The 21,845-nt window shown below is 42.1% G+C and overlaps 1 protein-coding gene across 1 annotated transcript in view; it reads right to left on the reverse strand.

The window, feature by feature from the left end:
* Positions 1 to 21,845, reverse strand: part of FMN2 (formin 2) — an 828,101-nt gene that overhangs the window by 9,207 nt on the left and 797,049 nt on the right. The window contains 1 exon segment of the mRNA XM_029594024.1: positions 9,004 to 9,085. Within this exon segment, the coding sequence (XP_029449884.1) occupies positions 9,004 to 9,085 (82 nt within the window).

The following is a 21,845-nucleotide window of genomic DNA, read 5'->3' on the forward strand; positions in this document are numbered from 1 at the left end:
CCATACTGCAGGCTCTGACAAATGGTGTTTCTGCCCTGACGAGCCCCACATAGAGGAGGAAGTGGTCTATGTGTGCACAGAGAAGTACCCTGGCTCCTGCATACAACCCCTGAACTGTGACCCAGACCGAGGAACTCCTGCTTCATTTAGATTTGAGGGAGCCTGAGGAGGCCCAAGTTTAGAGGAAGAATGGCTCCAATTCTTCATCAATCTGGGAAGTTCCTCCATCTTCTAAGCCCTGTTCCACTGGAATCTAGGCAATATCCAATTACAATTATAACAGTTAGCTGAATCATAATTGGGTCCCAGACATCTTTAACAGATATTCTGATCATTGGTGATAACCATCTTGTGGCCACAAACAGTTCTTATGGCCTCTAGAAGTGGCTTACTTGGAGCTGGACATCTCAATGTTTATTTTGTATAAAGTAGCACTGAAAAGTGCAGTTAAGGGACTGCTGAGACAACTTGAAAAAGAATGAGTAGGCTTGAAGAAAAACTGTAAAAGCAGAAAATTAGAAAAAACTGAAAGAGAGAGAAAGAGTACATATCTGTGCATAAGTTCAGACAAAAAAGAGAGAGGGACTCATGAGGCTGCGCACACACAGGAACTCCCATGCAATCTCAATGGTAAAACTTTACTGAGCTAGAGAGATGGATCCATTCGGAGCCATCTGATGATGACACCCATGTGTCAGCCCTGCTTGTCAATGGAGAGAAGCAATTCAACATAATTATATATAGTAGACAGGATTTGGAAATGCATTTTCATTTCCCCTTCAATTAACATTTTAAAGTGAAATCCATGAACTTAGGATGCAGATGAAAGTGATACTAAACAAACATTTCAATAAAATTAAAACATTCATATGGGTGTACTTCATTATATTAAAAAATGCTAAGCATGATATAATTTAACATCTGATCAACTCCAGTTTATTTCCTGAAGTACTAACCCAATGGCAGATCTCTTTGAAGCAACAGAAAAGTTTACTCAATTCTTTATCTTGTTTTATCATTGCCATCTCAAGCAAAATAAATGCTATAATGTTTAGATTCATTGACATTATGTAGACATGGTCAGAGCACAACCTTAGAAGGCATCTTTGATTGAAATATTTATTTTATTTAAGAATTTTTTCTATACCGGTATTAGTCGAAACATCATATCAGTTTACAGCGGAACTATAGAAAAGGAAAATTACAATAAACAGGGCAAAGAAGAAAAAGGGATAGCATGGAAAGAGCAAGAACGCCGCAAAGGGCAACTTGGAAAAAAAAAGTGCAATGCAGTTATAACATAACTATGTACATGGATTGGGTAATAGCTGGAGAGGTAGGGGAGTGGGTAGACAGGGGGGGCTATTAAAGGTTTTGGGGGTAGGCTTGTTTGAAGAGCCAAGTCTTTAGTTGGGATCTGAATTTCAAGGTTACAAGTGAAAAATACCATAGAAACAAATTAAATTTCAGATAAAGGTGAAAATAGTCTATTTAGTATGCCCAGTAACATGTTTAGGGCTGGAACTGCTTCTCCATGTAGATTTATTTCAATGCCTTCTGTTTAAGATAGCAATTAGGTGTGTGCAGCTGCTAAAAATCGTTTTTCTTTTTTCCCATTCTTGCACCTCATCCCCAGCATTATTTCATTTAATGTTTATATTATTTTGGTTCCTCTATCAAATCAAAATAAACCAAAACAAAAAAAAAGCAAACACAAAAATAGAAAAAATACTCCAAAACGGGAGGTAGCCTTAAGGCTCTCTCTGCCCCCCCCCCCCCCCCCCCAAAAGGTGCCGGTGCCATGAACCATCTGTGGCTGCACGTGGGAATTCTGGACACTAAAAGGAGTAGGGCTGCCCACTCGCCTCCTGCCCCTGCGATCATGTCTTTAAATTGGCACGAGCTGGCCCAGAGACCTGTGCCATAGTAACTTCAAAAGGGCACCAATATACAAACACATAAATATACATATATACATATAAACATATATACACATATACACATACATACAAATATACATATATATATACCGGTAAGTGTAAAACATTGATAAAACAGGCTAAGAGAAAATTTGAAATGAAGTTGGCATTAGAGGCAAAAACTCATTAAAATCTTTAAAAAATATATCCAGAGGAAAACTGCAAGGGAGTTGGCTGGATCGTTAGATGACTGAGGGGTTAAAAGGGCTCTAAGGAAGATAAGGCCATTGGAAAAAGGCTAAATGAATTCTTTGCTTCTGTGTTTACTAATGAGGATGTTGGAGAAATACTGGTTCCAAAGATGTTTTTCAAGGGTGATGAATCAGATGAACTGAACCAAATCACTGTGAACCTAGAAGATTTAGTAGGCCAGATTGAAAAACTAAAGAGTAGCAAATCACCTGGACTGGATGGTATGCACCCAGGCATACTGATGGAACTAAAAAATGAAATTTCAAATCTTTTAGTTAAAATTTTTAATCTATCATTAAAATTATCTATTGTAGCTGAAGATTGGAGGGTGGCGAATATAACCACAATATTTAAAAAGTGCTCCAGGATTGATCCAGGAAACTATAGAGTGGTGAGCCTGACTTCAGTGCTGAGAAAAGTAGTGGAAACTATTCTAAAGGTCAAAATCACAGATTATGTAGAAAGACATGATTTAATGGAACACAGTCAGCATCATGGATTTACACAGGGAAGTCTTGCCTCACAAATCGCTGCCAGCTTTCGCAGGCTCCCCCGCCCCCCCGTTATTGCCGGATTTTCTAAGGTCTGCAATCTTAGAAAACTCAGGCCTTAGTTTGTCCAATATAGATTTTTAAACATTGGCATAAAATTGCATAGACTACCTGAGTAGTTTTTCACATTCATAATGTGCCCTTAGTGCATATTTTATGTATGGATCTGAATGATAAAAAACTCAAATCTATACTGTGGTTGCATGGAAATTGCCCTGGAATATCCACTTCAATAACTCGGTTTATTGATTATGTTTTCTTTATTTAGAGGGGGGCTGAATCTACTTTACATTCATTTATGAATTGGTTGAATTTCCAAAATGAACATCTACAATTTTCTTTCCAATATGATTCCCAACAAGTGACGTTTTTAGATTTGGTGGTAAAATGAGATGGAAGGAGGTTAATAACTATGATACATAATAAAATAATGGATAGAAACACTCTTTTGCATTATCAAAGTTATCACCTTATGAATTAATGCAATAATATACCTGCAGGACAATTTTTGCGATTAAGACGGATTTGTAGTACCACACAGGATTATATGGTGAAAGCTGAACAGATGGGCAAGAAGTTCTTGGATCGTGGATACCCTCAAAGGATTATTCGTCGAGTGTTTAAAAGAGGGCTTTTTGTAAACTGGGAGTTACTAATGATGAACCAGACTCAATGTGAAACTCAACATGTTTGCACACTTCCTTTCTCCAAACTATCAGATCAGATACAGGACATTATTCAAGATTATTGGCATATTCTACAAATTTACATGGTCTTTGAATCATTTCCAATTTTTGCAAAGACTTGTGGTACTAATCTACGTGATAAACTTATGTTGACTATGCCATGGAATAGAGATATTGAAGAGGATATTCAGGGGTAATTTCCATGCAGCCACTGTAGAGTGTGCTAGAATGTATTGCAGATTCGAGTTTTTTATAATTCAGATCCATACATAAAATATGTACTTGTGACAGGGTCTCTATGCCAGCAAGGGGAAGGAGGTTAAAAACCACAGTGGTTGGCATCCAACTAACCAGGAAACCCCAGGGACTACAAAACCCCGGGGAAGGAATTCAGCAGAGAAGGAAAATCAGGCAACAGACAGAGAGTAATGCTGGCTTCTTTCCCCGTTAGTAGAGAAACAAGAGACCCAGGTGTGGGAAGAAGGGGGTGAAGACCCAGGAACCAATCCTTGGCCGCTAGGGGTAGGAGCCCCCAACCTATAAAAGCGAGCCTCAGGCAAGGCAGATCCAGTCTCCTTCTGGGGACAAAAGAGGACGGATCCTGGACCGGGATGCCCATTCTCTTTGAAGGCCTCTGTTCCCAAGAAACTGCATATGGAGGGGAGACTGAAGAAGGAAGTACTGCAACCTTGGTACCAGGAAGGTACTGGATCCAAAAAAGGGCCAATCGGGAGTTCATCCGTCGCCCTGCAGATGACAGTACTAAGGGCACATTATGACTTGAAACTACTCAGGTAGTCTTTGCAATTTTATGCCCATGTTTAAAAATCTATATTGGACAAACTAAATTAGCCATTAAAATGAGGATTATCCAGCATAAGAGCTGTATTCGGACTAGATGTCTGGAATCTCCATTGGTCAAACACTGGCTCACTTAGCACCACACAGTCGAGGATATATATATTTTTTATTATTTTTTTTCATCATTCAGCATATTAATTTACCCCGGGGTGGAAACATTTCTTTGATGCTACGAAAAAGGAACAATAATTTATTTATAAGTGGCACACGATTCACCCAGAAAGTTTGAATACAATGATTGAGTGGGATGCCTTCTTCAAAAAATTCTAAAAATAATAATTTTTTAAAAATAATGAATTTTTTTAGATTAAGATGGATAGTTTTTTCTGAAGAACTTTTTTGGTTATTTAATTTCAATCCATTAAGAAAATGATATACAAGCTGCCACCTTCAGTGTATTATATTGTTCTTTACAATTATGTTTAATTGGATGTTTCATCATAAGTGAGCTAAGGATTGCTGACAGGTTCTCCAGGGTGAATGTGTTGGGCATTTAAACCACACTACGCAGCGGCGGCGTTTTGCCTTCATTTGAAACATTTTCTCGGTAATATGGAAGGAGAAGGAAGGCTGGGGTAAGTTCTGTGTGGATTTGGTTATTTAAGATGATATTTTTGTGCATTTCAAAAGGTATATGTTGATATTATTGATTTTCATATATTCATTTTGAATTTTAGATCTATGAAACTTTGTCACTCTTTGAAATAGATAATAAGAGCCAATTTGAATCTACAGGTAACTAATGATTGTACTAGTTTGTAAGTATGTTAAATTTAGTATTGGTTATCAATGCTTTAAGAGGTAGTATATGAAATATTGAGTATGATAGTTGTGATATTTTTTGGTTTTTGTGGTAGTATGTGAACTGATGTTATTCTTCCCCTGATGAAGCCATTTGGCGATGAAACATCAAGGCCTCTATGTCAGGGTTTGAAGATTAATTTCAAAGGATTTGAAGATAAACCTCAAATTTCAATTGTTTATTGGTAATAGAAAAATGTTTGGGTCCTGTAAGGATGAGATGGACATTATTCTGATTCTTGTTTAAAAAAGGTCTCCTGGAAAGTACTTTTAATAAATTGTTAATTTATATTATTGTTAAACTTTTTGTACTTTTTGTATTAAAATAATGAAATGATTAATAAAATAAAAGATATCTTTGTCATAATAATTTTTTGCTCCTCATACATAGGAATGTAATATATATATATATATATACATACACACATAATATATATGTATACACACACACATACGAGAGAGAGAAAAACAGACATGCATACACACAGCATTCAGATAACTGCTGCTGGTTTGCTTCCTCCGGTGAAACTTCCCCTTCTATTCCCATGGTTCCTCTGATGCTGGAGGATGAAGTACAAGTTGCATTTCTGGGTTGTCCATAGCTTCAGCATGCTTTCCTGGGCTTTGGCCACAGTTTTACTCTACAGTCATGGGGCGAGTGGGGGGGGGGGGGGGGGTCTTATCTCCAACACTCTCAGCTGTCTGTTAGTCTGGGGCCATCATCCACCTACACCACTTCCTCATTCTGCAGAAGCTCCTGCTTCTTTCCTAACATCAAGCAAGGACGCCATCTCCCTCTAACTCATCCCCTGAGTTTCCTGCCACAAGCAGACTTCCCCATTCCTAGATTCCAACTCCATTGATTCATAAGAACAAAAGAAGGCAAAAAAGCATGTAGTATGGGCAGCCAGAGCTCCACCATTGCTGTGCTTCCAACACTCAAAGTGAGTTGCATGCAGTGCTTAGTACACGTTCTCCCCATTTTACTCAGTCAGTGGATGAAAGAGAATGGAAGGACTCTGAAGAAGAAAGAGCTGAGTACCATGTACAAGCTGTACAAAGCAGGGGCTGGTTATCCATGTCCTGCATGCTGCACAGTAAATCCCACGCTCCGAGGCCAATGATATCTGTTGGTGTCTCTTGTTGCAAGGTGACGCGAACACAGTCCTGGGGTGGTCTGGACCTGAGCTTGAGGCACTGATATTTTTTGTGGCACACCTGATCAGTTTTGGCTGCACACTGAACTGCATCATTCATTCTCTGGAGGCAGAAAAGTTAGATTTAGGTCTTTAGATGATGGGTTTCTGAACCCCTGCTTGATATTGCCAGTGGGGAGCTGTGTATACATATGAAATGAAAATACCTTTTGAATACCTTCACAAAATATAAACTGTATAAAAAGCTGAAAGGGGTAATGTTGTGTTTGTGGCATTGTGGAACCTTGGTCACTGTGGAGATGACTCCACCCACGGGAAGGGGCCCCATGGGGAACCACAGCGATAGGCTAAACTCAGATAGCAGACACGGAATGAATGGAAGGCTTTATTGTACTGCTGTAGATAGATGGTATGAAGCAGGAAGGTAAAGCACTGAGATCCGCGAGGTGCCAATATGTTCAACAGTCTCAGATGTAGAATCTCACCCAGATGTTCAAGAGAGGTAGGGACCCGCAGTGCGGGCAATGCCGAGCCTGGTGGGTGGAGTTGGAGCACCGGATCATAGAGGTACTCACAGGAGTGTAGGCGTCTTCCTGGTAGAGAGTTGGTGGGACCGAAGGTCCGTGGTGCAGGATATATAGACTGGTAGGCCCTCGAGGAGCGAGTACCTGATAGTCCGGAGATCCTGAAAAGAATAAGAGAAAGAGACCCCCGCAGAGCGGTTGTCTCAGTTAGTAGAGGTCCTGAAGGGTGATGGAAGCGAGAGACCCCAGAAGAGCGGGTGTCTTGAGCTTCTAAAGGAGCGAGGCCCTTTGAGTGTAGAGTGGCGTCTAAGCGTGCAGCTTAGAGCGGTCAGAGTAGCTTAACTGAAGTCCTTGCTAACTCAAAGGTGGTAGGCGAAGCAGAAGCTTTAAATACCTGGAGGTATTGACGTCATGCCGTGGGGACGCCTCTGAGGTTCCCACCATGACGTGTATTTGAGCGTAGGAGATGTGCGCGCACGCGCCCTAGGTGGCCACGGAGTGAGCATGGTGGACTGGAACGCCCATGCTAAGCTGGAGACGCCGAGGCCCTCAGCACCGGAGGCAGCCATCTTACCCAAGGAGGAGGAAAAGGGAAGAAAAGAGGTAAGGCAGAGCTGTCGCAGCTGTCTGCGACTGACGGACGCAACAGGTAATAAAATTGTATTAATTACTTCTAATCTGAGATTCCCCACAACATGAGAAAGGGTTCCACACACTTTAGAGCCAATTGGTCCATATTACTTTTAATATTTAAATGACTTAGAACAGAGCTAATGTGTGTGTGTTGGGGGGGGGGGGGGTTGATGGTGGTCAAAGGACTTAAGTAAGAGGTTACAGGTGCATGCCCTCCTTAAAAAATTATTTTCTAAGTAAATGATTATACAACCTTATATTGTTACTTATTCCTCTCCATTCACTTCATTACTTTATTTTTCTTTCAAAGCCCCCATCCTTTGTCTATTCTATCTGTCAGAAACGGGTTCTATTTACTCTTTACAAAGCTAAAGGGCAGAAGTCACATCTTTCCTTAGTGCCCAGAGCCAACCAGAATCCAGGAATGGGAAACATCACCACAGGACACAGAAACTCCTTAGCTTCTGCTCAGACTGTATACAATAAAAAATGAGAAGGCCATACAGAAAAATCTGGTGTGTGAAGCAGACTCTGATAACTAGGAAGGAAGGAATCGTGCTCCTTCCAAAGGATCCTAGTATCTGTTAGTAAGCATGATTTGAGCACGCAAGGTGTAATTTGTGACACATTTTCAAACACTTCTCAAAAGTGGTGAAAAAACAGTAGTTGTTCTGCTTAAAGGAGGTAAACAGGTCTTAAAAAATGTAACCTTCACTAGACAGCAAGACTGCAGTTCAAAAGTGTAAAAGTCAAGCAAAGTACACAAATGATGCTTTTAATATGAGTAAGTTAACCAGCTTTAAAAATACTTACCGTTTTTCAGTTTGTTCTTCTTGTGGTCCTGCTCACTACCCTCAAGCGTACCAAACTCCGCTTCCTGCATTAACTTGCCCATTCTTAAATATTTCTTTTTTTTCCCCCCAACTATCCTATTCCCTTTCATCCTATTCTCTGCACCCTCCCATCAGTCTTTCATTTCCACTTTTTCCTCTCCCTCTTCACTCATGACCTCCTATTTTTCTCTACTCTTCCATCTTCCCTAATCAAATTCCTCTGCCTCTCTCTCTCTCTATCCCTTAACATTTATTCAGTTCTTTTCCTTAGGCTTCTTTTTTTTTTTTAATGTTGTTATTTACCAGCTGTCCTCCAATGTGCTGATGGTTATTCAAGACCCCACTCATCTTTATAACTAATCTCCCCCTCCTATGGATTTCCACTGGAAGTCTAGCATGAAGCAGGGGTGGCCATTCCGGTCCGAGAGCCACAAACAGGCCAGGTTTTCAAGATATCCACAAAGAATATGCATGAGATTAACTTGTATACAGTGGAGGCAGTGCATTCAAATCTATCTCATGCATATTCACTGTGGATATCCTGAAAACCTGGCCTGTTTGTGGCTCTCGAGGACTGGAGTTGGTCACCTCTGCTCTAGGGGAAATCACATTTCAAATCCTGGAGCTTCTGTTTACCAGGCCCTCCAACAGAAGGTCAAGAAGGAGCCACTGCAATTTCTACTGTATATCACATAGATGCAGATTATTGAGGCATAAGGTATAAATTCATGGAAGGCAATAGGCTAACATGGATAGTATAAACAGTTTTATTACAGAAGTACTTACTATTCCAGATTCATGTTTTGGCTTTACGATGTAAGAAGCCTTTTCCTTCTTTTGTCTGCAAGCTTCTTCTGCTGCTTTAAGTCTGAAAAAGAATGTTCCAAACATTCATACAATTATTTCATAGTATGATTAGAAAGCAAAAGTGAAAAGATATATTGATACATGATTTTACAATATTATTCATAAAGATTGCACATTGCCAATTCGGTTAACACTGATGGGCAAGGAAACCATTTCCTGATAGTTTTAATATCATCATAGGAGATTTAAAGAAACTAATAGTTCAATTGAAGACTTAGAAATCTTCTGGACATCAACAAGAAATGCCAAATCCTGGTAATCTTTGTTATAACTCTGATCCCATCAGGAAATTATAGCAATTATAGCTTAAATGTGGAACCAACATTATCATAATTTCACTTCCTACGGTTAGACCACAGTCAAGTGAAAGCAATCAGAAAGCATTCTGTTAACTGAGGCATGCATGATACTCTATTCAGCCATCATCCCATTGATCACTCAAACAAGATGAATCAAAACCATAGGTGAATGTTAATGGCTGCAGCTGTTTATTAGATCCCTAACACACAACCTTTGATTAATCATTCTCTCTGAGAAGGAATTGTACCACATGGGTTAAAACAAGCTGGGATAAAGCAGACTCCTAAAAATAAAACTGGGAGAATCCCTGATTGGGCAGCTATCGTCCAATCTCCAATTTATCTTTTCTAACAAAATTATTTTATTTATTTAGGTATTTTAAAAAGCAGTATTATCCCAACTTGTAAATCATTTGGAAGACCAAGATATTCTCTTCCCAAATCAATTCGGATTTAGGAAACAACGTTCAACTGAGACACTACTCCTTTCATTAACGGACTCTGTTTTAAGAGGGTTTGATGCTGATGAATCTTACTTTCTCATAGGGATGTGCAGAGCAAAATTTTATGTTCATATTTTTTATGTCCGAAAGGGGGTCCCACTTGCGGCCAATATGGACATAAAAAAAATCCAATGAGTTGGGTATATGTACATATGTGCAAAAAAAAAAATTAAACCCCCTCACCCTCCTTAATCCCCCCCCCAGACTTACCACAACTCCCTGGTGATCGAGCGAGGAGTGAGGACGTCATTTCTGCAATCCTTGGCGAGAAGCATGTGACGTCGGTGGCACGTCGAGTGACGCGGCGTCACGTGATTCCCGGCTCGTTCGCGCCGGACGGCTCGTTCGGCCCAAAAAGAACTTTTGGCCAGCTTGGGGGGGGCCTCCTGACCCCCCCAAGCTGGCCAAAAGTTCTTTTTGGGCCGAACGAGCCGTCCGGCGCGAACGAGCCGGGAATCACGTGACGCCGGCGTCACTCGACGTGCCGCCGACGTCACATGCTTCTCGCCAAGGATTGCAGAAATGGCGTCCTCACTCCTCGCTCCATCACCAGGGAGTTGTGGTAAGTCGGGGGGGGGGGGGATTAAGGAGGGTGAGGGGGTTTATATTTTTATTTTGGCTCAACAATCGCGATTTCCCACATATCGAACATATCTATGTTCGATATGTGGGAAATCCGATCGTTTATGTCGAATCAATTTTTTAAGTAAAAAAAAAATATGAGTTGCGTTTTACTAATGCGGTCAATCCGAATGCACACCCCTACTTTCTCATGCTAATCGACTTAACAGCCACCTTTGATACTGTGGACCATACCCTGTTGTGCCATCAGTTGAGCAACATTGGGATAGAAAGTAGTGCTCTCAAATGGTTCACTTCCTTTCTAATAGAACATTCCAAGTCAAACTAGGCAATCACATATCTGATACTTTCCACATTGATACAGGTGTCCCTCAGTGCTTAGCACTCTCGGAAACACTATTCAGTATTTATATGCTCCCACTGTGCAAATTAATAGTGGATTTAGGAGTTCTATTCTTCCTGTATGCTGACGACATATAGTTTTACATTCCATTCTCCAAATCACTTGAAAATACAGTAGCCACTTTCAACCTATATGAAAGCAATACAGCAGGAACTATCACAACTTAAACCCTGAAGAGACTGAAATCATTTGGTTAAGTAGAACCTCTTCAAAAGCTAAACCATCGATTCTAGACCTGGGTAACTATCAAATTACTCCATGAAACCAAGTATGGGGATTTAGGTATCCACCTAGATGAGACCTTACTATGAAAAAGCACATCAATAAATTAATTAATACAGGTTATGCCAAGTTGCGCATATATTGGTTGAAACCTTTAGCTTTCAAAGACTTCCAAACTTTATTGCAAACTAATTTTCTCAAATCTAAACTACTGTAACTCCTTATTTCTTGGTCTTCCCACATGTCTCTTAAAACAATTACAAGTACTACAAAATGCCTCAGCAAGACTTTTGTTAGGAACTAGAAAATTTGATCACATTACACCCTTGCTGATTTCACTGCAATGGCTGCCAGTTCAATACCAAATCTATTTTAAAAGTATTAATGTTACTATTCAAAATCAACCATTCGGGAGATTCCAAGATAGCTGATCTAGAGGGATGTGCTTGAGGTTGCTCTGCGGGTTTTGTAATTTTTCCTGCTATGCCTCACAAACAGGCCGATACAGTAAAGTTCGCGGGAGAGCGGGCGAATGCCCGCTCTCCCGGCGCTCGCACCAGCCACTCGCCGGTGTGCCTGATTCTGTATTTAAATTAGGTGGTACGGAAGAAACGGGCAAACCCAGAGCGGCGGCTGCCAGCGGGTTTGACAGCCGACGCTCAATTTTGCCGGTGTTGGTTCTCGAGCCCGCTGACAGCCATGGGCTCGGAAACCGGATGCCGGCAAAATTGAGCGTCCGGTTTTCGGCCCGACAGCCGCCGGCCCATTTAAAATTTTTTTTTCTTTTTCTTTAACTTTTTTTTTTACCCTTCGGGACCTCTGACTTAATATCGCCATGATATTAAGTCGGAGGGTGCACAGAAAAGCAGTTTTTACTGCTTTTCTGTGCACTTTCCCAGTGCCGGCAGAAACTAGTGCCTACCTTTGGGTAGGCGCTAATTTATTAAAGTAAAATGTGCGGCTTGGCCGCACATTTTACTTTCTGTATTGCGCGGGCATACCTAATAGGGCCATCAACATGCATTTGCATGTTGAGGGCGCTATTAGGCGCCACGGGTTGGACACGTGTTTTCCGCCCCTTACTGAATAAGGGGTAATGGAAAATGCGCGTCCAAGGGCAGGTTAACAGTGCGCTCCATCGGAGCGCACTGTACTGTATCGGCCTGTCAGGAAAGAAGAGAAGGGCCAGAGAATGAAGGCAACTCTCTGATCCTTCTACCAATATTATGCTCGGCCTGATGGATGCTCATGTTCATCGGGGAGGCTTGGTACTGCGCTCGCTGGAGGAAGGCTGGGAAGATGTAGCACTTGGCTCCCTCCCTGAGCTTTCAATTTTCCCTATCTCTGGAGGAACTATTTCCCCCTGCCAATCCGGCGGAAACCCGAGGATCAGACTCACTGCAGGGAAGGAGGCCACTGTAAAGGCTGAGGATGCCATGTTCCTTAGTGGGATGCTGGATCCAACGCGTTTGGCTTCTTTGCTAATTGGAGGACCAAGAAGTGCAAGGGGCATAGAGGACAGCGTTGCTGCTAGACATGTAGGACCAGAGCTTAATCAATTGCCTTCTGTTCAGATCCTTGAGCTGGTAAGACCAGTTGAAATTACTCTGGAATCCATTTGGGAAGCAATCCAAGCTTTAAACACTAATATTTCCAATCAGATTAAGCCAGTTATTGGTTACATGACTGAATCGGATGGCCGAATGAAAGTAATTGAAATTGAGATTTCAGTAAATAAAAAATGTTGAGTCTAAGGAAAGATCTTAATACAGCTACTGAATTGCAACATAATATCTTGAAAGAAAATAAATGGCTTACATCTAGATTAGAATATATGGAAAACCAAGTGAGAGGGAGGAACCTGCGTTTCATCAAATTTCCCAAAGATCCATTTGTGGCACCTAAAGAAGTGTAGAAAAAATACCTGACTGATATTTTGAAAATTCCAGAGCAGATATTTCCATTAATATCTAAAGATTATTATATACCTCCTTTTAAGAAGGGTATTGTAGGTACAAATGGGATGCAGGCTCTCTCTCCTGTTGAGAAATCACCATTAGATCTAACAGCTGCTTAGGAAACCTCTCAGAAGGATTTGGTTAAAACCATACACTTTGATTGTTTCTTTTCTTCTTGATTCTGATAGACTGGATTCTTAGGTTGTTTTTTCATCATCGTGCAGAACTTTTCCTGTCTTTGAAAGTTTATGCTTATCCAGATCTTGCACGACAAACACAGATGAGAAGAAAGCAATTCTTATTATTAAGGCCTAAAGTTTTGGAATTGGGGGCTTTTTTTTATCTTAAAGTTCCCTTGCAGCTGTATTAAGTTTTTGAATGTTTCTTATACATTTTTTTCAACCATCACAATTGTCATCTTTTTTGATTAACAAATTCTCCGCTGTTTTCTGTTCTTCTCCTATGCCTAGTTAGAATGCATATGTCCAAGATTGTCTTTCTATTTTGTTATTAGCCTCTCCTGCTAGTTTACCTTTTCTTTTCCTGCAGGGAAAATTACCTGAAGAAGGGATATTGGAATCTCTATATAGAACTTTGAAAATGTGAAACTAATTTTTCTTATATATATATAATTTTTTTTACATTTTTCCTCATATTCTAATGTTTTTTTTTTGTGTTTCATGTGATTGCATTTTCAAGTGTTTTCTCAAAATGTAAGTAAAAAAAAAAAGCATAAAAAAAATCTTACATTCGAGTAACACCAGTATGACATGCGTGACATTACAACCATATACTCCAAAGCAAAACTAAAATCTCAAAATAAAGAATTACTGACTGTCCCCACAATATGGAGCACATACATGTAATGTATGTGCTCCATACTGATCTCTTACATGCATGCTTACATGCATGTAAGAGATCATGTGTTTTCCCATAGTAGGTTCAAAACTTTATAATTCCCTGAGATGTTACATTTGATACTAGATAAAAAGATTTAAATGTGAGCTAAAAACATGGTTAGTCAAAAATGCATACAACCTAACTTAAAATATCAGAATGTAGATATCTACAACAAGAAAGACACAAGATACTAATAGAGGCATAAGGAAAAAATTGAATGAGAGATTGTAAAAAGCTCAATGTGCTGACTAATGTGAAATTTATTTTAATTCATTTGCTGTACTTTATGTCATATGACCTAGATCTTTAGTTTATATGTATTGGAACATTTCATTTGATAGATGTTAATGCCTGTTTAAGAATGCTACCTCTGTAACCCTTCATTATTTGCTGATTTATCGTTATGAATGTTATTTTTGTAAACCGTTGGGATCTTTACATGGAATGACGGTATATAAATGTGTGAATATAAATAAATGAGGATGCTCGAGCCTTAACTAATCTATCTTAACTCCCAGGAGGTACCATTGAGTATCTCCACAACCGCTAGTGGGGCAGGCTGCCATGCAAGCAGGCTGCCATGCAAGCAAGCCTTCTGACCTCCCTCCCCCTCCCTTATCAGTAAGTTGACCCTGGGTATCTGTAGCCCAAATTCTTGGGCTCCTCGTTGTTGCATCTTGGATCATCATTCCTTGTGCCAAGGCCATAAACCTAGCTACACCTTTATTACATCCACTGGCCCATCCTCTACACTATTCCCCCTCCCCCAATACTGTGCTGTAACACCCTGCCATAAGAACAACACTATGCATGCCCCCTTTACTCACTGGAAATGGCAGCACACAATGGGGTCCCCCCCCCCCCAAGCAAGGCTGTGATCTAATCCCTGGAGGAACAGGTCAATGGCCATGTCCAATAGGTGTATCTCATCCGAACAAGAAAGGTCCGGACAATGCATATCGGCCCATTCAGGGTGAAGCAGAGACCTCCCAACTAAGGAACACAGCTTTGGCAACCTGCCTATTGCTCTTCAAATGATATCACCCCCACCAAACCTTCCCAGCCCAGCCATCTGGTGATAGGGGATATCAAACCATCCAAAGCAAATTTCAGGCCATTTAATGGAGATTGATTTCAGATCTCTGATGGTATTTAGTAGCAAGAGCCCTTTATATTCTTCCTAGGACATTACCTCCCAGATGTACAATAAGGTTAAGGCGAGCCTCATCTCATTTTCTACTGTGTAGCAGACACACGAGATGGGTTCAATGCATGCCCCCCTTTACCCACCCACCAAACCATCCATCCCTTGAGATTAGGCTGAGGTCACTACCAAAGCTGTAGCGAATAAGTCAGTCGCTGTGCATAGGTTATGAATGGATGGGAGAATATCCACAGTAATTATCACTGCCAGACAGCATCTGTATGGAAGAACCACACAAGACACATGCAAGTTTTAAGTTCAAATGTGCCCTAACACTAAGCAAGTGCAGAAGAGCCATTACAATGCCTAAAGCAGAATGTGCTTGCTTTGGAGTGCCCACAGCCTATCTGCTGTATGGAAACCTTGGCAATCATTGCACATAATGCAGCACAATGCAAAAGGAGCAAATTCCATAGACCCCCACACTCTGTAGAGGATTCAAGGGCCTGCATAAAACTGGCAGCATAGTGAAACTGCTTGGTGCAGCAAAAATAACCTATCGCTTTGAGGCCAAATAACATGAATAAATAAATAAAATGTAAGAAAGAACTGTCTGTACCGGGCACATCACCAAATCTGGCACTGCTGTCAAGGTGATGGCCAGATCTCAGACTGCCTGATTGCATCTTATGATTGTGTATTGTGATATTGGAGTACAATCACTTCATTGATGTGGGTGTGGTGAATTTGCTTACTCACAAAGCTCTGAAGAATGCAAGGGAGAAAAGCAAGATGAAGCAAGGTGGTTTCAAAGTACTTAGAGGCAACCTGGGTGAGAATCTGACAGAGCTGGATGAGCTGATTAAGACTGAATGTTCTACACATGTGAGCATAGATTGTCTTCCAGGCCCAACGCATCATGATTCGCTTCACCATGAATGAGTGCACTCCCTCCAACTCCTGGTTAAAGAATGCCAGTCCTGATCAGACCATGTTCCTGGTCTGATCTCAAAATCTTGTCGCTTATCATGAACTATGTAATTAATCACCATCTCCTCAGGAACCCGAGTGCTGCTCCATCCAAGGTTGTGTAGGAACACAGTGATTATGCTGTATCTCCTCATTTAGGCATTCCATGTTCAATGAGTGAGAGACTGATGCAGCAGTTCATATGCTGTCTGGTTCTGAATAACCACAGCTGGACTGGTACGGGTTATCCAGCCATGTCCACTTGAGATACCAACAGTCTGAAAATGGACCACTTACGAGAAAATGTCCACAATTTTGTTGCTAGCTCCCAGAACATGCTTCGCACATGCCATGATATTTTTGCACAGGCAAGAGAACTTGCACAGTAATTCCAACACAAGGGAGCATCTTGCAGGCTGGCTTTTAATTGCCTGAACCACAGACTTTTTGTAACACTAAATCATAATCTGTTTGTCACCAATGGAAACCCTGCATTTGTACACAGCTACTAGAGATGTGAATCGTGTCCTCGATCGTCTTAACGATCGATTTCGGCTGGGAGGGGGAGGGAATCGTATTGTTGCCGTTTGGGTGTGTAAACTATCGTGAAAAATCGTTAAAATCATGAGCCGGCACACTAAACCCCCCTAAAACCCACCCCGACCCTTTAAATTAAATCCCCCACCCTCCCGAACCCCCCCCCCCAATGCTTTAAATTACCTGGGGATCCGGCGGTGGTCCAGAACGGCGGCGGTCCGGAACGGCCCCCTCAATAGAATCGTGTTGTCTTCAGCCGGCGCCATTTTTCAAAATGGCCGCCGCAAAATGGCGGCGGCCATAGACAAAAACGATTCGACGGAGGAGGTCGTTCCGGACCCCCGCTGGACTTTTGGCAAGTCTTGTGGGGGTCAGGAAGCCCCCCCAAGCTGGCCAAAAGTTTCCTGGGAGTCCAGTGGGGTTCCGGGAGCGATTTCTCGCCGCGAATCGTTTTCGTATGGAAAATGGCGCCGGCAGGAGATCGACTGCAGGAGGTCGTTCAGCGGGTGTTCCGGACCGCCGCTGCACGACCTCCTGCACTCGATCTCCTGCCGGCGCCATTTTCTGTACGAAAACGATTCGCGGCGAGAAATCGCTCCCGGAACCCCGCTGGACTCCCAGGAAACTTTTGGCCAGCTTGGGGGGGCCTCCTGACCCCCACAAGACTTGCCAAAAGTCCAGCGGGGGTCCGGAACGACCTCCTCCGTCGAATCGTTTTTGTCTATGGCCGCTGCCATTTTGCGGCGGCCATTTTGAAAAATGGCGCCGGCTGAAGACAACACGATTCTATTGAGGGGGCCGTTCCGGACCGCCGCCGTTCTGGACCACCGCCGGATCCCCAGGTAATTTAAAGCATTGGGGGGGGGGGGTTCGGGAGGGTGGGGGATTTAATTTAAAGGGTCGGGGGTGGGTTTTAGGGGGTTTTAGTGTGCCGGTTTTCCTGCACTCCCCCTTCCCCCGATTTACGATTTTTTAACGATAAATCGGGGGGAATTGGTATTGTATCGTGGCCCTAACGATTTTTTGACGATTTAAAATATATCGGACGATATTTTAAATCGTCAAAAAACGATTCACATCCCTAACAGCTACTACAAAGGAAAAAAGTTTGAGGAATATGATGCTCCTTGTAACCCCCTCACTGGACCTATTCTGCTGGCCATTTGGCTACACATTGGTGTATATTTTCCACATAAGTGCATAAGTGCTTCCTGGCGCGCACACATGGATGCTCCGATTTTCTACCAGGTGCATGCAGTGGAAAATCTGTGGGCCATGCGCGCCGGATTTTATAATCTGCACACAAGGGGGGGGGGGGATTTTTACAATTTCCGCACGGCGACGCTCCCTAGATCCCTCCCAGTCCACTCCAATTAAGGAACAGACTGGGAGGGAACTTCCCTACTCTCCTACCTAATCTCCCTTCCCTTCCCCTTCCCCTCTCCCAAAACCCTACCTTTTTTCATCTTTCTTCTTTTTTTGCAACTTACTTCAGCTCCCAGGCTGAAGTAAGTTGCACGCGCCAGCAGCTGGCTGGCAACCGAGGCTCTGGGACAGCAAACAAGGGCGCTGTCCCGGTCTGCCCCCCAACTCACCCCTCCCTGCCCAGAACATGCCTCACGACCCGCTCCTTGCAGGAAGCCCGGCACTTGTGCGTGTACTGGCCTTTACACATGTGACCGGGCCTTGTGGATAATTGGCTCCGCACACGCAAAGCCTGACCACACATGTAAAGGCCGGAATTTATGTGCGCAGCAGTGGAAAATCTACCCGATTATGCCCTCATTCAGTAGATTCCAAAATTGATGCCCCTGATGCAGAGTAAAGCTGGAAGTCGTCACCTCCAACAGTGTAAAAAAGTCATGTGGACACACCATTCAGACTTGCTAGGTAGGTCTGCCAGATGGCCAGATCTTCCCTCAGAGTGCTGTTAATACACAGTTCATGATGGGCACAGTAAACCCTATCATCATGATCAGCAGCGTTAAAACACCTTTCCCATTGGTATTGCTCACACTGCGAAAGCAAGGTTTCCAATTAATGATTGCATGTTTAATCGGAGTGACTCTTCAACCATATAACCCATAGAGAGCCCTAAGATCACAAAACAAGGACTACTAAAGGTGCCTACAAGTATGGAACATGCACCTAACACAAATAAGAGACAGAATGTTTTCCACAGCGGGCCCTAGACTATGGAACTCTCTCCCAGAGTCACTACGCCAGATAACAGAAAGAAAGAGTTTCAAATGAGAACTAAAAACATAGCTCTTTACAAATGCATACAAACTAACGAAAAACTCCAATATGCTAATAAAATAGCTGTTGGAATATTAGACTATGTTAACAAACTGAGCAATAAGTATTGAGTGATGTTAAATGTTTACTTAATATAACACGAAGAATAATGTAATGGAAATCTTAGGTTATCATTCCATTTCAAAGCACCCCAAATAATGATGATATATCAACCCAGAATATGTATTTATTTAAAGGCTTTTATATACCGATGTTCATGTACTAGTACATACCGCGTCGGTTTACATAGAACCAAAGTTGGAAATTACATCAATGTATTTGCTGTTGAGATGAACTAGATTATGCAGAAAACTGACCTAGAAAATATATTTACTAGAAAATAAATGTATCTCAGCATTGACTTTCTTACTCGCTATCGTCAACAACACCAAATTGGATAATTTAGACAGTTTGTCTGGAGGGAACCTGGAGACAAAGATCAGGGAGTCCAACACAATTCCCAAAAAGATGGTGGTAGTTGTGGGACTTTGTGATTTGTCTTCTGCCAGCAGAATACCAAAGTGGCAGAACTAACTGAAAGATTGGTACAGGTGTTCACAGTCTGCTGTACTACCTTTTTTTTTTTTTTTTAATGAAAAAGTTGTCTAGGTAATGAACAATGGACTTGAAGTTGGTCTGCACTCCAGTAATCCAGTGTACAAATGTACTGAATCCCTCAAAATAAGCACACGAGATAGAACACTCATTTACATGCATTTGTCACAATAAAAAAAAAAACACCTTCAAAGTGAAAATTCAACAGGGGATGAGCTGTCAGAGTGTACTGGCAGCAACCGAAATGCAGGCTCATTGTCTGCTTTGGCCATCAATGTACCTTGTTCTGCATCTCCTGAGAAGCGCCGGAGCACAATCAAAAGAAGCAAACTGCACCATGCAGCCCTCAACAAAATTAAGTCATTCACCGAGGAGCCCTCAGAAGACAGATTTTAGAGACCACGACCAGAAAAGACAGGGAGAGGGATGGGAGGGGGCATGCCTAAAAGGGGCCCTGCCACCTAGCCAAGTTGTATCTCCTTTGTTAGCTTTTCCCTGATAATACCAGACAGGTACCATTCAGAAAGCACATTAAATAACTCTGTGGGATGCCGAGGTCCTATGTAGGGAATGACGAACCCATCACAGAAACCACTCAGAATCATATACACTACTCTCTAATCTGGCTATTGGGATAGCCAAAGAATTATATATGCTGCCAATTTATGGGGGACAGTGCAAGTGCTAGTGAGGAATTCTTACTTGACCCCATTGTGGGATCCCTTTTAGGGGTACTTGGTGTCAGGATGACCTGAGGTGAATCGGTTGCAGATATATTTGTGTCAACAACCAGCTGTGGAAGTGGGTCCCCTGTTGAAGCACCAGCAAACATCATTTCTGACAGTTGTCCATCACATTACTCCCTTATCTGCCTGTACTGCGAAAGGGGAAAATTGAGGGCTTGGCATCAAACTTTCCTAGTCATCTTTGTCAACCACAGCCTGAAAGTTCTGAGTGCCCCAGGTCAGGATGCTTTTGCTCACTATCCTCTCTCAGAAGGCCTTGTCATATTTAAGACATGCAAACCCACTGCAGTCCTTGTAAACACTCATAATAGAATCTAATTAGCTCCACAAGGGTTTCACTAGAGAAGGATCTGCATGTGTAGCCACCAAGGCCCGACGAGCAAAGGAGTATACCCAATTAATTTCCCTTGGCCCATCTCCCATTTTCTTCAGCTCTGTCTCTTCTTCCCTCAAGCAGCCTATGTCAGTCAATTATTTATGGCTATTTGATATTCCAATTTTTACCATGAATGGCCTTGAAGTAGTACCTGATTTGGTATTGAAGGGATCTTGGGAAAGACTCCCAAAGCTCATGATCCATACCCTTGTCACTAGCTGGCAACCCAGATGGCCCTGCAGCCCCTGGAGACCTGGATACTATAGGGCCATCTAGGCTGCCAGTGAGTGACAAGGCCCATGAGCAACTAGAATATGAAGTGCTGCAAAAGGTGGAACAGGAAGAGTGCTTTTGTCCTGTGTTTGCGCTTGTCCTTCTAATCAGACTTTGCCTGTGTATAAGACAGCAGTATAATAGCTGTAGATTCAATCTGTATTAGTGGAGGATTGGAGATGACCATTGCTGATGCCATCAATGTCACAGATTTTATGATAGGGAGGCTGATCCTAGATAGGGACATTGGCATATATGTCTGTAGGAGGAATAGAAGACGACAAAAGCACCTTCCCAGCAGACTGAGTAATGGTAGACAAGAACCACACATGCAGAATCTGCCAAGTAGAGGTGAAAATACATCATGTCTCAGGATAGCACTACCTGTTGCTATGGCGGTACCCCTCATGAGCCTGAAACTGACTGTAATGGTAAGGAGAGTGCCTCCTAGGAGAGTAATCATAATAGGGATGATGGTTATAATCCTTATAAGCAGAGAGGTCTCTGTAAAGATATCAGAACAGTGAATGCCTAGAAGGGGAAAAACAGCACCTATGCCATTGAGGATGAAGTTACAGGGACTGCAATTAGAAGATTATCCCCTGTGATGGTGCAAGTATATATTAATACTCTTGGGGACAGCATCCACCCTTGGTTGCTTGTGTGGACATTTCTGAGACCCTTTGGAGTATGCTCACAATTCTGCGGTGGAAGGGGATCTCTTATACATCCTCCCAGCTTGCCCCTACAGGCAGGGCTAGTGGGTAACGTATAAGATACTGAAATCCTCATTTTAGCTCAGTCTAAAATCGATATCCCTGCATCCTTGCATTTTCACACCACAATCATATCAATCTCCAAGAAAATCCATAATCTAGGAGTTACCCTAGATCCATTGTTATCCATGAAGCCTCATATTTCCACCATCACATAATGCTCCTTTGCAAAACTGAAAATGCTCCATCTCATCAAACCTTTTCTAAATCCTACCGATTT

This window comes from Rhinatrema bivittatum, chromosome 3, assembly GCF_901001135.1.
Source record: "Rhinatrema bivittatum chromosome 3, aRhiBiv1.1, whole genome shotgun sequence".
Taxonomy (NCBI): domain Eukaryota; kingdom Metazoa; phylum Chordata; class Amphibia; order Gymnophiona; family Rhinatrematidae; genus Rhinatrema; species Rhinatrema bivittatum.